Consider the following 18,036-nt stretch of genomic DNA (forward strand, 5'->3'; position numbering starts at 1 on the left):
AGAAGTTGGAAATTATAAAAAAAATCATGTTATTTCTCTTTTCTTATTTTATATGAATATTCTAATATTTCGGAATTAAATAAACAGTTTATAATGCGACCTAATTCCGGGAGTCAGTCTGCATGCTGTATTGTTGTACTAGAAAGATGAAATTAATTTTGAAGTCTTGTTGATATTGACATGTTGATTTGTTTTGCATAGACGAACAGCCAGTGTTTGGTGTTCCCTTAGAACTGGCTGTTGAGAGAAGCCACTGCCACGATGGGGTGAATATTCCTGTTGTAGTTCGTGACTGCATCGACTATGTCCAAGAACATGGTATGAAACTACAATTAAATTATATAGGTTTGAGGTTTACTTTTTGTTATCTTTATGTATTCATTGTTTTCTACTTTTTCACAGGCTTGAACATGGAAGGTATATACAAGGTGTCAGGCATCAAGTCGAAGGTACAACATTTAAGGAGATTATATAACCTCCGTGAAGCTGTTCAGTTGGCCGACTTTGAGCTGCCTGTCATTACAAGTCTTCTGAAGCAGTTTTTAAGGTTAATTAACTTCTATAAAAACTCATAATTATCAATCAATCAATCTTCTTAATGTATCCAGCTGTTTGCTGACAACATAACGTCCACTATAGTCCACTGTAGTCTATTCAGTTGTTTTTCATGAGAAATGAGGGGTATTTTGATCGGTGTTCATTATAGATGCCTGTTGCTAGTAGCCAGAGTTGGGGTGTAGTTAATATATACTGCAGGGCTGTGTCTTCTGCAACTGGTACTGATGATTTTAATTAAAAAAAAAAAAGAAGTCATAATTATGATGTGACTACAAATCTCGGTTTGTGTTGCTGTATGATTTCTCTTATATTTTGATTTTTAAATTACCTATAGATTTCATCATCAGAATCGCCTACCCCATTGGGTCTGTTAAGGGAGCAGAAGGGTCATTTTTTTTTTTATCCGAGAAAAAAACTGTTATCGATTTTTGCAAAGAAATAATCAGTGACCTTTCATTTATACATTGTCCAAATTTTATCGACATAATCGTCCTCAGGCTTTAGATATATTTCACAATTGCAAATAGAATTTCATAATAGAAAAATTGACATTTTAAAATCATTTTTCCACATTTCTATTTGTACTGCATTTACTCACATTCATATACTATAGACTCCAACAAATTTCATTCTAAGTTGTTGAAATTTTTGCTACATGTTTATATATATATATATATATATATATATATATATATATAAAGTAAATATTTCCAAAATCAAAAAATAAAATATACTACCTGGACACAAAAAATTAATTATTTTTTAACTGATTAGATTACATTTTTTCAGGTCATTCATACATTCATCATCATCATCATCATCATCATCATCATCATCATCATCATCAATCATCATCATCATCATCATCATCAGCCATATAGGTTATAGTCCCAGAAGGGCTGTTACAGTCCACAAAAGTTTTCAACTCATCTCTTCATTGGACGTCCAGTTGATCTCCTATATCTAGGTTGGTAATGCAGGATTGCACGAAGGATTCTCGTCCTAGACATATCTCACATGCTGACGTCAGTTGTCTTGATAGTGACAAAAAAAACATGCCTCTCCACAATGTACATACAATATATGTTGAAAGTAGTTATTTTAGCTACTTCCTGTCGTGGCAAGCATTTGATTAATTATTTTCACTGTTTTTTTAATTAGGTTACTTTACGACACTTTATCAACATCTTAGGTTATTTAGCATCTGAATGAAATGAAGGTGATAATGCCTGTGAAATGAGTCCAGGGTTCAGCACCGAAAGTTACCCAGCATTTGCTCATATTGGGCTGAGGGAAAACCCCGGAAAAAACCTCAACCAGGTAACTTTCCCCGACCTGGAATCAACCCGGGCCACCTGGTTTTGCGGTCAGGCTAATTAAGAATTGTATTCCAATGGATACCATCCCATTGTGGAATCCTGGGAAACGAGAATGCAGATGCTTTAGCAAAGAAGGGCAGCACTGCTACTTACAGACCTGTTACTAAATCTACGTATTACTCTGTGAAAAGATTTATTAAATCTACATACTTAGACTTCAACAAACAAAATTTAATAACACAATCTCAAGGGAAAAAATTGGAACTCTCTGCATCAAAATCCACAGTTAATTCCTGATTTACCACGAAAATCGTCTGTAGCTGCATTTAGATTGGCAACAGGCCATGATTGTTTGGCCAAACACCTGCATAGGATTGGAATATATCAGTCTCCTAACTGCCCATTGTGCAACTCAAACCAAGAAATGGATTCGGAACACCTCAAAATCTGTGCTTCATTGGCTGGCCATGATAATATCTTTGAAAAATATTGGAGTTTAAGAGGTCAAATGACTTTATTGTCAAACGCCTGGCATTAGAAAACAACAACAACAGATTTAGCTACTTACAGATTTTCGGAGAAGAATGTTTGGTGTTCAGTTGCCATAGTTTCATTCACCATGCCTAAAATAAAGCCATCTAAATCTTCTCATTTAAGACAGATAGTATCTGAATTTGGAGATGATGTTTTCTCTACAGATGGCGAAGTATTATTTTGTAAGTTGTGCGAAAGAAAGGTATCAACCGAAATAAAATTCACTGTTCAACAACATGTGGGTCGCAATAAGCATATACAGTCAGTGTAATTCTCAAGTAAGAAGGAATCCACGCAATTTTTACTGCAACGAAGTGTATCCGTGAAGGAAAATAAATCGTCAGATCTTTACGGAGACTTTTGTGAAGCATTTGATACTTCGTGCATTAAAGATCTCACTGATGTGTGATTTAGCACATTTCAAGTATGCTCCAGTTGTATCAGCAGATGTGGAAAGGAGTTTCTCACAGTACAAAAATGTGCTTTCTGACAATAGGCATTCCCTAACTTTCGAGAACCTGCGCATGCTGGTGGTTACCTACTGCAATAATTCTGAATAAAGGTACGGTCACACGTCGCTACTTTTGCAGCGCAACTTTTGTACTGCAGCTGCAAAAGTTGCGTGTCGTGTTCACACGTAAGCCAAAAGTAGCGCGCTGCACGCTACTTTTCGTGCTGCGCAACCCGAGTGCTGCAAAAGTTGCAACTGGAGGTTGCGAGTCTGTTCACACACAAGGCGCTACTTTTGCAGCCGCAGTCATGCTGCAGGTTTCCATCTCCGTGTTGACTTCTCAATATACATTTTGTGGTTATGTTCGCATTATTAAGAAACTCATGCGAAAGCTTCCTTATCTATTATTTGCTTTTCTGTCGTATCTAGTATTGAGAAATTGATATTATTTTTACTATAAAGCTTTTAAAAATGCCTATATACTTAAATGATAACCAACAGTATATTCACCTAATGAATGTTGGCAACCCTCCTGTTTGGAACAATGCTAAGGAAAATTTAAAAAATGAATTATATCGTCAGCAATTATGCTCAGACTGTGTTGTGTATTTAATAACTGTTACAAATAATTGATTTTCATCACATTTAACATTAAAATATATCCAAACAATAAAAGTATCATTGGCACATTTGGGTGGTAACACTGGTTGCAACCGCAGCAAAAGTTTCAACAACACCGATATCAAAAATGCTGCGGCTGCAACCCTGAGAACCCTGTTCACACGCCGCTACTTTTAAGCTGCGCGCAGCATGGAAAAGTAGCGGGCAGCAGGTTCGGCAGTCGCTACTTTTCGGATTGCACCGTTGTTCACACGTCGCAGTTTTTTATACTGCATCGCTGCAAAAGTAGCAACGTGTGACCGTACCTTAAGGTAATACTTTTTATATATGCTCTTTCCTAGAACATGCAAATTCGCGAGTTTAAATTAATATTAGTTTTTAATTTCAGTTCTAACATGACAGAAGTAAGAACTGTGCTGTACTGCCATATCCTAAAATGATGACAAAAAATTTTTGTCATTTTTTAGATCATTTTATTGATTTTTTTAGGTCATTTTATAGATCAATTTTTAGATATTTTTAGGTCATCAAAATCCGGGCCCTGGCTTATAAGTATAGAACACGCAAGCTCAGTTTTTTTTTAATACAAGTTGAAATTGTACAAGTGCTAGGACAGTGCTTATCTTTTCTAAAACAATGTTGAAAATATTCCCCATCTGCTGCAAGACAAATATTGTAGCGTCTAAACACATTTTGATTTACATGTTGCAGCTCCATTTCTGAAATATTGACTATTTCATACAAATCTGGCTTTCAGGTAGTAGCTCCCTGTAAAGCAGGTTTGAATAATTTCAAGGAAAAATTGTTCCGGGACCGGGTATCGATCCCGGGACCCTTTGCTTTGCGCGCGAACGCTCTTCCGACTGAGCTACCCCAGAAACTATACACGACACCGTCACAATTTTTCCTTTGTATCCACACGACTCAAATGAGCTGACAAGACGCCAGAACTCAAAGTCACACAAGTATTTGTGTGCACTCAAAGTTGAGTTCTGGCGTCTTGCCAGCTCATTTGAGTCGTGTGGATACAAAGGAAAAATTGTGACGGTGTCGTGTATACCGTATTTGCTCGCGTAATTTGCGCACTTTCTAATTAACTTTGGCCACTGAAAAATTGGGTGCGTAAAATATGCGGATTTTTCAAATAAGAGGTCCTGTTCTGAGTTTATCTCGATTAGCATATGTATAGGTAAGTATTTACGGTAGGGCTAATTTTCTATACCGGTAACTTGTCTCTACCAAGGAAAAGCATTGTTAAAGTAGCGGGACTTTGGAGTTTCTTTCTGAAGCAGGTACTTCAGTTGCTGGTGAATGACCTACGATGGACTGTAGGGAAGGAAAATCCCTACTACACTGAAAAAAATATGTACGTAAAATGTGTGCGCAAAATACATGGAGCAAAAATAAAGTTCAAAATAATCCCTTAAAAATTAGGGTGCGCAAAATACGCGGGGGCGCAAATTACGCGAGTAAATACGGTAGTTCGTGGGGTAGCTCAGTCGGAAGAGCATTTGCACGCTAAGCGAAGGGTCCCGGATCGATACCCGGCCCCGGAACAATTTTTCCTTGAAAATATTGACTATTTCATCTCGATTTTGTTAATTTTGTAGAGCATTATATGCTGATGTATGGCTGATCACTGCTTGTTGTACTAACTTCATGAGAGATTTTTGCAGTGGTTATTCTAATGTTCTAATTGAGTACTGTTGTAATGCATCTTTTCTTCTGTTACAACATGGCGCCTTCATCTTCTTTTCTTGTCCAATACTGACCCTGTATTGTATGAATTGTAGTCCTTTCAGTTGGATGAATCTCAGGAAAATGTTCTTGAAATTCTCTGCGACAATGAGTTGGTGCTTTTTTTTTTAAAGTTACGACAAATCTCTGAACCATGACTCAAGCAAGCAACGGACACAAACTGAGAAATAAAACTCAACACTGGACACAATAACAGATACACTGCTCTGAAACTAAACTCAGTTCTGCACACAATAACAGACAACTGTCTTATCATTAGACATCGGATTTTAGGTTAAATGCCTTTTTTTTTTCTCCAGAGATAAACTAATACTATTTATATTCAAAGATAAACCACACATGTTAGGCCAATTATACAGTGTTCATAGATTTGATAAGAAACGTAAAAAATTATATATTACAGTTATATGAACACTAACAAATATAATATAATTATTAAAGAAGTTAGTAATAGTCAGACATGTTTCGGAGATGCTTCTCCATCCTCAGTGACTATTTACCACGACTGCAAAAGGAAAACAAATGTAATTAATCTCATGTATAATTATATTTCAAGAATTAATGACAAATAGAAAATATAAGATATCTGAACAGTAATATTTAAGCCTTTCAATAGCTGGAAAAGTTAAAAAATACTAATTTATAACCAGTATGTCTTCTATATATCCATGGAAAAGAGAATATAAAAAGTATGATAGAGTTAAAAAATGTGAGAGTAAAACTGACAATTTAAAATAATTAACATCTTATGATGTATGTTCATTCTTATAATAAAAAGTTTACACAGATCATATTAAAAAATGAATAAAAGAAGAATGGACAAAATTACGATTTGGATGAAAGACTCACCGGCTGGTTCAGGTGATCGAACCGCGTTGTTGCTTGGCTTAAAGGAGACTGACTGAGATGGGGGAAAGAACAGAAATTACATTGACTGATACTACGTTAATCTTTTACTATTCAAATCGGAAGTAATATAAAGATCAAAGAGAATGTTTTTTTCGTAAATTGCTTTTTCATTTAGATTATGAGAGTTAATGAATTTATCTTTGTATATTTCAATAGATTTGTATTTAGTAATTTACCTTTCCTATTAGTATGTACGTTTCTTATTATATAATACTAGTTAAATATATTCACATCTTGTATAAAATATGAATGCTTGAAAGTGGTTTTATGGTGCCTAAAATGCCAATTTTGCCAACTGAGACCTATTTTTAAGGTTTTAGAGCCTAAAATGGCCTATTTCTATTTTCTATGTGTATATTTTCTAATTTTCGTGTAGCAGTGAAAGAGACTGGATTAATCTTGCTCAGGATAGGGACCAATGGTGGGCTTATGTGAGGGTGGCAGTGAACCTACGGGTTCCTTAAAAGCCAGTAAGTAAGTAAGTAAGTAAGCAGTGAAAGAGAAAGTTTTGAATATTGAGGGGCGGGTTTGATTCAAATATCCTTTAATAGTTTGGCTATAGGAATAAATACATTCCTGGAAGACGTCTGGTTTTATTGAGCACTTTAGCAGACAGCGGGAATGTGATGAATCGGGAGGACGTAGTTCTCCCTAAAGAAATCAGCGTGGCAAACATTTCTAGTTTTAAATATGCATTCATTGCTTTGGTATCATTGGGAAAAATTTTTTTCGCTTATAAAATGGTTCTGTCTAAAAAAAAAAAAAAAAAAAAAAAAAAAAAAAAAAAAAAAAAAAAAAAGCAGTTTCGCTATAGGTAATTAGAGAAAAACGTTCTTATGTATTGCAATGCCAAGTATGAATAATGTGTTAACTGTAAATTCATTAATTTGTTATATGGGCTCTTACATATTAGCAGCCTTAGAGCAATAAGGCCTATGAATTCATTAAAAATTATGTAATTAATAATTTAAGACTTGACAAAAATAAAGTTTTTAACCGCAATATTTTTTTACTGTTTTTGTCACTGTATACTGTAATGCTTAATACTTACTAATTAATTGCATTTTTATTGTTACAGTAGTTTGTGTGGATATGAATTATATTTTCTGCATAAAATAGTATTTTTAACTGCTTGAAATTGTATTTTTAAGTGCCAAATCTATGTTTGTAGTGTCTATTTTGATAAATTCAGAGCCTATTTTAGGTGCCTAAAAATCCGAGATCTACTTATCAGTGACTGTGCATGCCTTTGAATAGCAACACGCACAGCTACTTACTGCTGACACTGGTCCAGTATGTGAGCGTGGAAAGATAAAATGTATGTACTGTAAAAACCCAAAAGCCATGTTTCACTATTGTCTCTAGTTCGTCCAATGAAACATAGGGTTGAAAATTTAATTGGAGAATGTAACAGGTCATAGGGCCCCACACCTAAAGGGAAGAAAAAGGTAAATCTGTTAGATGATAACTGAAGGTCTGAAAAGAGTCTGTGGTTTGTCAAATCACTGATACTGCGCTGTTTGGGGGGAGGGGTACACCTGCTGATAGCTGAAGTTTCTACTTTCTGGCCAAGAGAGAATTTTTTTGACCTAGTACTTTGTAACCTGAATGTGTTTTATAATGAAATCATGTAAAGCACTCTTGTGTTAACACAGGGAACTTCCAGAACCTATACTCACAACAGAACTCCTAGCTAGGTTTGAAGAGGCTGGGGCTATTAAGGAAATGGCAGCAAGAGAGTCTGAGCTTCGTGCCCTTATTATGCAGTTACCGTCAAGCAACAGACAGTTGCTAGCTTGGCTCATGCTTCATCTTGAAAACATCACTTTGCATGTGGGTATTATTGAATTATTTAAATTATGGATATTTATCGCATTCATAGGAATAATCCACAATTTGTAAAGTTCAGTGTGTTACTCTAGGTCAGCCATGGCTAAATGTGACTCACGAGCACATTGTGGCTCGCAATGATAGCTATGCGCTTCCTACCTCCCACAACTCCCACCCTCTCACTCACTGGAGTCAAACTCCGTTCCATTTGTATTTGTCTCTGACCTGTGAGTGGCATATCGTCGCAATGTCTCTCTCGAAACCATGTACCTCTACAAAAACAAAAGTTTCAAGTTGGATGGAAGGACGCATTTTTTTTTGCTGCCAATATGATGAGAATATTAAATGTATTATTTGTTCACAAGTATTACGAGGAAAACGGTTGTATAACATAAAATGGCATTATACTACATGTTACTGATGAAACATTAAAAGGTTAAGTGTTATATATTATTATTATTATTATTATTATTATTATTATTATTATCATCATCATCATCATCATCATCATCATCATCATCATCATCATCATCATCATCTCTGTATGTCGATCCTTTTTCAGCAGATGTATGAATAATGCGGTTAGATCTTCAATTTAAACTCACAGATTTACTATGTGATGTTAAATAAAAGCTAGCTGTAAGGACTTGACAAATGTTGAACTTTTCAAATCTTTGCCAAAAAATAAATATTCGAAGCTTCGTTTTTCACTTGTTCTTTTGAAGTCATGTTCGCTACAACTTACGTTTGTAAAAAGTTATTTTCAAGAATGAAAACAGTAAAAACCAAATTTAGATCACGACTGACAGACAAATATCTTCGTGAACAACTACGACTGGCAGTAAGTGACAATTCCTGATTTTGAATCTCTGTTGCAGAGACATTCTGAAGACAGTTAATTTTAGTTTGTGATAATTTGTTTTATTCTTCATTTCTTACTTAGTTACACGTATTAAACATTAGTTTGTAGCCTTGTACTGTATCAAATTATATTTAAATGTTTGACGTAAGGAAAATGAAAATCCGTTAATAAGTCAGACAGTTGCTTCACTTCCCCTTCGGGTGTCCGCCTCCCTCCATAGGTGCTATGCACGTTGCAGGTTACACAGTGGCTCGGTGCACGATCGCATTTTCGCCACGGCTGCTCTAGGTGATGGAATGTTCAGCATGTTTGCCATTAAATCAGACGATTACAGGTACAAACCTTGCCAAGAATACAGTGTGTTTCTGAAGTGATACTGTCAATGGTTTGATACTGGAAAATTGTTTACTTACCCATTTTTACATTAATTTGTTTCTACCCAGTATCTTGGATTAAATTAATATAATTATAATTATTAACAATGAAGTTTTGTGGATAAATAAAATATTTTAATCGAAGAAAACCAAAGTGCCAAATGCTTTACTTTTTGTTTTCAGGAAAAGCACAATAAAATGAATGCCCAAACCATTGCTATTACATTGAGCCCAGTTATCCAGATGAGCCATCGACTACTGACAGCTTTTCTCTGCCACTGCAACTTTCTCTTCCCAGGCATTAAACTGAACAAGTAAGATTTAAATCCTGTTTCATTAGTAGGTATCTGTGAACATATGAAATACTGCTAATCATTGCGTGAAATATGAAGTGATCCATTTTCCTTCGATTTTACTACTACTTCATTCCATTTGTTGCAACTGATTTCCATTATTTTATCTATGTAGAAGTTTAAAAATATTGGGGACAAACCTCTATCTTGTTGTAATATTCATTTTTATAAAATGAAATAACATTGAACATACTGTCTTTTAAACAAGATCATAACACCCTTGTTTTAGTTTATCAATTATTATTATTATTATTATTATTATTATTATTATTATCATTATTATTATTATTATTATTATTATTATTATCATCATCATTATCAGGGCTGGGGAAAATACTGACATCCAAGTATTTCAAATACAAATTCAAAATACTTAAAAAAATTGTATTTGAAATACAAATACAAAATACTTTTAAAAAATTAAGCAAAATACATTTGTATTTCAAATACTCGATACAATATGTAGGCCTAAAGAAATAAGAATATTGCTAGAGGAACACAAACTTGTATTATACTTTATAAAGCTTGTTTCACTGTTGGGTAATTCTCTAGAGTGCACAGGGTTGTCCCTTTGCCATTGAAGAATTATATGAGCTCATACTCCGCAGTAGATAAATTCTTTTCTTTTTGCTTTTTGAAGTCTGTTGTATTTGAGTTGAAAACACAAAAACTGTTTTCATCGTCTGAACTGACCAAAGGTGTAGCAGAGAACTGCTCAGCTGATTTCACGCACATATTCTGTGTCCTCCTCTTATCATTTGGTGAGGCAGTGTCAGGTAGCCATCTCATCTTCAATGATGGGTGAAGCGAGCTGCCAAAATAGCTCAATTTGCTTCTGGGTTCAGATCAAACATCGCTTTAAATCTTGATGAAAGTGAAATTATTAGGATTGGAGTTACTTGGAATACATGGCGTAGATTGCTAAATAACAGAATATTTCATCTGTTTTTGAGGGAAATTAATGTGGACAAAAGTTGGCCGTAATAGCAGGTCTTCTCATTTTGCATTAAATCAAGGGCTACGAACTGCACAATATTCTTCAAGGTACTGAAACTCAACATCTTTGAAGGTTGGCAATCCCAGTTTTTCAATATACTGTTTATATCATGTTTGAATTGCAATATTTGAGAATTCCATTGAGTTGGGCAAGGAAACTTTAATGAATAATTCAAGACATCTCATATAATTTCTGAGGATTTGGGTCTCCTAGACGCATTCCATAATGCTGAACATTTAGCAAGTGTTGGGTGATGGATCCTTGATGCTGTTGGAGATTTCTTTATGGCATTAAGGAAATCAGTTGTGGCAAGAAAACTAAATGTATGGCTAGCTCATGAAATGGGCAGGCAAATAAGACGAAAGTTCATTCTTCAAATCCAAATCCAAAACTTGAAGGAAAAGAAGAAGAAAAAAGTATTTTGAGTATTTGAAATACAAAATACATCAATATTATGTATTTAAACACAAAATACAAAATAATTTCGAAAATCCTTACAAATTACAAAATACAAACGTATTTCAAATACGTATTACAAATACATGTATTTCAAATACTGCCCAGCCCTGATTATCATCATCATCATCATCATCATCATCATCATCATCATCATCATCGTCATTATCATTATTATTACACATTGACATAGTTCTGTATTTACTAAAGCCAAGAGATGTTCTACACATCAGAAAATGTGCAAGATTAACTGCATAATAAGTTATGAAAAAAATCAGAAGAAAATGCATTCGTTTTTCATTTCATTTATTGTATTCTACAGATCTTACATTAGCATTGATGCTTTAAAATGTGGAAAAGTCAAAATTTTACAAGAATTCAATTCTATGGCGAGATGTATTTACCAGCATTTTCACAACATAGATAACAAAATTAAATTGTCATTATATAGCCTATATATTTCTACCTTTGTGATTTTTATCTTACAAGTTATTTTCTTCTTTTAAAACATAACGTACATAATAATAATAATAATAATAATAATAGTATTATTATTATTATTATTATTATTATTATTATTATTATTATTATTATTATTATTATTATTATTATTATGTCTGTTATAGCCTTGAGACCATGAATTAGATTTTTTGTGTGTGTGTGACCTAGCAATGTACCCTGCCATATCCTGGAGGCTGATAATGCTATCTTGTTTTGTTTCCCTTCTCGCAAGATATGTACCACCGTTGACTGCAGGCAGCCCCTCTCTCCCAGACACTCCAACAGGCATAGCTGATCAACTTAAGAAGCAAGAGTCTCTGCTTAATCAGATTCACAGGGAGATGAATGCTGGTTTTGTCTCAAAGCGTAAAGAAGAACAGCTTTGGGAAGTGCAAAGAATCATTACACAGCTCAAGGTATGTTCTGATAACAGCAGTAATTTTCTCATAACTGAAATTGACTTGGATACAAATTGTTACTAACTTAAATGAATAATATGCTTCATTTCATTTTTAAATTTTAATTATGTTTGTCTTGGGAAAAGATATATTATTATTATTATTATTATTATTATTATTATTATTATTATTATTATTATTATTATTATTATTAATACTACTACTACTACTACTACTACTACTACTACTACTACCATCATCATCATCATCTATGTATTTGCAGCTCTGTACTTGTAGGAGTTTCATTGTCAAAACCAAATCAATGGTACCTGTTCAGGTATGGTCTAGACATCACAGATAATGAGGGATTTATTATTTCATTGACCCAATTTATTTTTATTTGAGCACATATGTGTACCTAGATTTATTAATTGCATGTTAATGGAAGTCATGGTTGTATCCAACCAAGCAGGAGTATGCTCTCATATGCAATTATTACCGAGGAACTCTACACCCAGTCTGGAAGACAGGAACTCCGTATTTATTACCTTTGTAACAAGGTCACGTCTTAGTTACACCCTGTTTCTATATTTGCAGTGCTAGCCTCTAAGGAATCTGTTTTATTTATTGTAAGTAAATAATGAAATTAACATGTTTCAGAGGAAGTTACGTACAGTGCAACGGGCACAGGAGATGAGTCAAAATCAGAAGAGTTTGGAGGAGGATCGTAGCAGCAAACCTTGCGAAGATGAATTTCGTATTGATCTCACCTTACAAAAAGCTTCGTCATGTTCTGAAGAAGATACCACACTTAATGGTGTGAGTGTACCAGACGTGAAGCCTGCAGCTGGCGATGTTCCACAGGGATTATCAAAGCCCTCAGTTTCATCTGCGTCGGATACGCAACAACAGCAGCAGCAGCAGCAGCCACTTCCACCACAGCCATCACAGCAACAACAACAAGAAGCAGTACAACCATCCTTGTCACTTGATGTGGTGGATAGTCCACAGGAAACAACCGACAAAATTCCAAAACAACAAGTAGGTACCGGTATCTATTTCATACTTACAAAATAGAAGCCTAATTTTAGCTAAAAGTAAAGGAACACTGAACACTACATTATCAGGGAGTGGATTATTTGGAAGTGGGATTACCGAAAAAACATTAACAATATCATTAAAGGATACAAGATAGTTGGAGGCGAGCGTCAGCTCCTAATTTCCACGAATTTCAAAGTGGGTTGCACCTTAACAGTGAACACTTACTGTATTCATGTTTTTTTATATTTGCACATCATCATCATCATCATCATCAGTCCACACTTATGGAGTAACAGCGCATCTGGCTGTGAAACCAAGTGGTCTGGGTTCTATTCCTGGTCGAGGCAAGTTACCCAGTTGAGGTTTCTTCTGGGGTTCAGGGGCGGTTATTCAGGTGAAGTAGGTGAAGTGTCACTTCATCTATTTATGTGTAAAACACATTTTATCTCGTATTAATAATTAATTCTAGCTATTACCGGTACCGTATTTCTAAAATAAAAAAAAAGTTTTCTTTTCAGTCGTTATGAACAGTGTTTAGTTATATAAATATTACCTGTAACCGTCCGCTGAATAGAATAATGTCAACTGTTACGAGCGCCGAGCGGTGTCTATTGGAACTCACAATACTGTAGAGGTGAAATTATTTGGGCTCCCATTCTCATACAGCTCTTGGTTTCCATGGTAACGTGACGTCACGCACTAAAGAAAGATTGTATGAGTGAAGTGCATTTCTGAGTCTTTCAGTTCCGGAGAACTCTGACTTGTTGTAGGCGGAGTAACCAGTTTGCAGATCTAACGGTACTAATAATAGAGAAGGGTTGAAGCTGTAGGCCGGGGGCTATTGTTTAAGGGCTGTGATATTTTACAGTATGTACTACCTGACTCGAGAATAATATCTCATTTCTTGTGTCCAAGCAGCGACCCCTGAAGCGGTAAATTAGTTGGGTCTATGTTATTTTATCAGGAATACACTCCACTTACATTAAGAGTTTTTTTTCTGCGGCGTGTATTATTTCTTCTCATGAGCCTTGCCAGTTTTGTTCCAGCTCTTGTATTTGAAAGTTTAACGCTCGCTTAAATGTGGGCTACACATGTAGTTTAATATTGTGTACGTACATATTAACTTATTATTAATGTATTTAGAGTATATTAGTAATAAGTGTATATAGTGTATTAATCCTGCATCATAGTGTATATCATATGTTTAATCACTACAGTGCTATTATACAAATACTTAGGTACCAGTACACAGAAAATATTGATGACTGTGAAATAATTGTATCCCGAAAATAACACGGTTTATAATTTATTAGAAGTGCCGTTTTGTAGACTTAAATATGAGAATAAAAAAGATGTTTAAAATTCTGGACGACGTACAGTTCCATTTGTTCTTTGTTTTAAAAAGTGCTAAGAAAAAAGAGAATTTATATAAAATAACTTTAAACATTTCTTCCGATGAAAGAAGCTTTTCTGTTTGAAAAGATTGAAAATTTCACTCGGAATGCTACATCACAGGAAAGACTTTCATCATTAGGCCCATAGGTTTGCATAGAAATATACTGTCCACCCTCAGTTAAACTCAGACATTTTATGAAGACATCATCGACAGGTTTCCTGCTTTAAAAAATAGGAGTATTGACTTGGTATGCAAGAAATTGGGCGAGTCCTGAAATAAATTAATTTTCCTGTTTGCATGTGTTCTAGAACAAGTAAAATTGTACGTAATTTACGAATAGTACGCCTACTCATATATTGGTAAAACTGTTCATGCATTTGTGTAGGTGAACATCACTTCACCTATTTTTTTTATGACGAGCCGCTACTGCTGGGGTTTTCCCTCAACCCAATATGAGCAAATGCTGGGTAACTTTCGGTGCTGGACCCTGGAATCATTTCACCGGCATTATCACTTTCATCTCATTCAAATGCTAAATAACCTAAGATGTTGATAAAGCGTCGTAAAATAACCTACTACTAAATCATCATCATCATCATCATCATCATCATCATCATCATCATCATCATCATCATCACCACCACCACCATCACCAGTTCAACAGCTGTTTTCCAGCCTTGACCACCTGAGCACGTCTCCATAGGGTTCTGTCAGTTGCCTTATTTTGCAGTGTATTAATTACACATGTTCTCAGATCCTCTTCCGCACAATCGAGCCATCTATTTGATGGTTGTCCACTTTTTCTGCTAGTGAATGGTTTGTTAAAGGTGAGCTTTTTACATGCATACTGTTCATCTGTTGTATACAGTGTTCCAGTTATCTTAGGGTCAGTATAATAAACGTCATTTAAACCTTACATTCAGTCAGGGGCGGCCCATCCCTATGTGCTAAGTGCTACAGCACAGTGATAATTTTTGCTCAAATAATGTACTTGTAAAACCATAGTATTTGATCTGTCATTTAACAATTTCCCATGGTTATGTTCATGACGCGTTATCGAGTGTTTAGTCTTTGCTCTTCGCTCTTTGGTGTCTCAGGGGGGTTCGTTGTGCTACTCTGACTTCATATGAAAATGTAGACATTTATGCGCATGTGCGAAGCTGAAATCACTGCTCTGATTGGCTATTTTTACGCGGGAAAGTGCTGTAGTCAGCTTCAGCACAACACAGCTTGGAGATTGCAAAAGTAAAGCGTAACGAAAGAATGCTTGTTTGTGGAAGAACTCGGAACTATTTACAATGTATTTGGCAATTCAAATATCGGACTGCTGCTGCCATCTACCTGTAGGCCTATGAGGTTCCTCCTGAATCAGCTAGCAAGCGACGGAAAATGGAATCCTAGAAAATTGAAGCCAAGGAAGTATGTGATTGTATAATTCAGAAAACTACTCACCGTTTTCAGTCTTTAAGCTACCTAGACGCAACAAAATTGTTAAACAGCAACATTTTTGAGAATTTTACGTATAATTTTCGTGAACGCGAACTTGAAGTTGCTGTCAACAGCTATACTGTACTGAACAAAGAGTGTTAAAGACACAACTTGGAGTTCTATACGGAAGACCCGACTTCCAAAATATAGATGTCTGCTTAATTGTTACAATACATAGTCTCCAACAATTTACAGGATCCATTCCGTGAAGTAACGAAGTTGTTAAATATTTTGGTTATAACACCAATGACCACTGCTGAGCCAGAAAGATGTTTTTCTTGCTTGAAACGCATAAAAACTGTTTTTAAGGATCACTATGTCCCAGGATCGTCTCACTGCTCTTGCAATATTGTCAATAGAAAATAGTATGAAGTCCAAGATGGAAGGGCTTGACACCAGGGTAATTGACAAGTTCTGCAGTAGGAAGGAACGTCGTATGGACTTCATATTTCGTCACTAGGCGAGTCTCAAATTAAGATAAATACATATAAGTGTATATAGTAGGCAGATATAGAGATTGTAGCACACTCATTATTTTGACCACCAGCCGCTACTGCATTCAGTTTAAACTCAAGTTTTTTGTTCTGCTTCGTAATATAAATCTTAACTACCACTTAATTTTGGGTTAACTTGGGTTTAACTTGATCGGCATTCTTCTGCCATTTAAACTGAAGTTCAAGCAGTGGCAGTTCCTCAGGGGAGGGAAGGGAGGAACGTCCTCCTCACATTTTCTTCTTTTGAAAGTAAATACCTAATAGAATATGTGCCTTGAAATTCGAGGAAGATTCGATAATTTTTAAGTTCACAGCTATAAGAAAACCTCGGTTGATCGAGTTTTAAATGACGCGCGCTCATGTGCTGTAGAAAACTGTGAGAAAGATGCGAGATTGTCTGCATAGAGGAAAGGCACTCCATTCCTCCTCTACTGCAGTTAACACACATAGACAACAGCACACTAGCGGCCAGAGAAAGAAGCAGAGTTTTAAAGCAAGTAAATGAACGGAGAGGGAGGAGATCCTCCTCTGAATCAGTCATGGGCGGGAAATAGAAACCGACTGGTCGTGCAGCAAGCTCGCTACCGCTGCCACCTAACGATGTTGCATTCAACCGGACTATAACACATCTAGGAGGAGACACAACAAAAACAGTTTTAATGCAACGCTATGAAAGACACCATGTAAACTTTTTTTTAATTATAAATAAAAAATATTATTCATTGCACTTTATATAGACTACTATTCATGGTTTGAAACTTTCGTGGATATTTGAAAGTTAAAGTCGGGTTTATGTAAAACAAAGAAGTAGTTTTACATAGTTGGCCCCTGAAATTCACTTCTATTCATTGTTCACTAGACAGGGCAACAGCCAAGTTGTCAGTTTTGTACAAATATATTTGAAACTGAAAGTAGGTACTCCAAACTACATCATTTTTAACATAAAAAATTAATCGGCCACCGGCAGCTTTGAAGAATAATGATAGTATGACTTTACAAGAGCTGACATTCTTCAAAAGCATGTGATACTGAACTTGTAAAATGTACATGTGGCAACACAGACCACGTGTTTGGGTGCAGTGTTCTCGCTTTCCTCAGATTATTTCCCATTCCCATTCCCATTTCCATTTCCATAAAACGGTTCTGGTTATGAGTTAGTAGCTAGTCTCTTCCAACACGTGTGATGCTGTAGTGTGCTCGAAAAATGCTGCGAGGTGAATTTCCTTGTAATTGTTAATTTGTGCAATTATTCAACAATGAATGGAAGTGAAATCATAATATATTTTGGACAATTTAGGAAACTCAGTTTACAAGAACAGATTATTGCTATACAGAAGGGAAGGCCAACCCCAACACTACCTGGTCTTACATGTATGCATGTAGGCTAATTTGTAGCATGTTTCATTCAAGATGGTGTCATTTAGTGCTGTTAATTTCTTTCCTCCTCTTAAGAAATATGCAGGAGCCGCCACTGAGTTCAAGGCTCAACAGTGCAAGATGGTGGTTTCCATTATACGCATGGACATAACAGATGTTTTCCGAAAATGTATGAGTGATGGTGAGGAAGTGATGAATATTACTGAATGACTACAGTGGCTAAAAACTTTTCGAAATAGAGTGCACCACTTTGAAATATAAATGAACATAAGTTTTAAAACAAATTCAGGCTTTCGAAGTAGAGATTGGGTCTTTGCAG

General features: G+C 35.4%; 1 protein-coding gene across 2 annotated transcripts in view; it reads left to right on the forward strand.

The window, feature by feature from the left end:
- Rlip (Ral interacting protein) overlaps positions 1–18,036 on the forward strand; it is a 40,979-nt gene that overhangs the window by 9,668 nt on the left and 13,275 nt on the right. For both annotated transcript variants that reach the window (XM_069822851.1, XM_069822853.1), the window contains exons 4-9: positions 202–318; positions 403–547; positions 7,806–7,983; positions 9,400–9,530; positions 11,756–11,939; positions 12,582–12,962. In XM_069822851.1, the coding sequence (XP_069678952.1) occupies positions 202–318; positions 403–547; positions 7,806–7,983; positions 9,400–9,530; positions 11,756–11,939; positions 12,582–12,962 (1,136 nt within the window). The remainder of the gene's footprint in view (positions 1–201; positions 319–402; positions 548–7,805; positions 7,984–9,399; positions 9,531–11,755; positions 11,940–12,581; positions 12,963–18,036) is intronic.

Source organism: Periplaneta americana, chromosome 4 (assembly GCF_040183065.1).
Source record: "Periplaneta americana isolate PAMFEO1 chromosome 4, P.americana_PAMFEO1_priV1, whole genome shotgun sequence".
Classification (NCBI taxonomy): Eukaryota; Metazoa; Arthropoda; class Insecta; order Blattodea; family Blattidae; genus Periplaneta; species Periplaneta americana.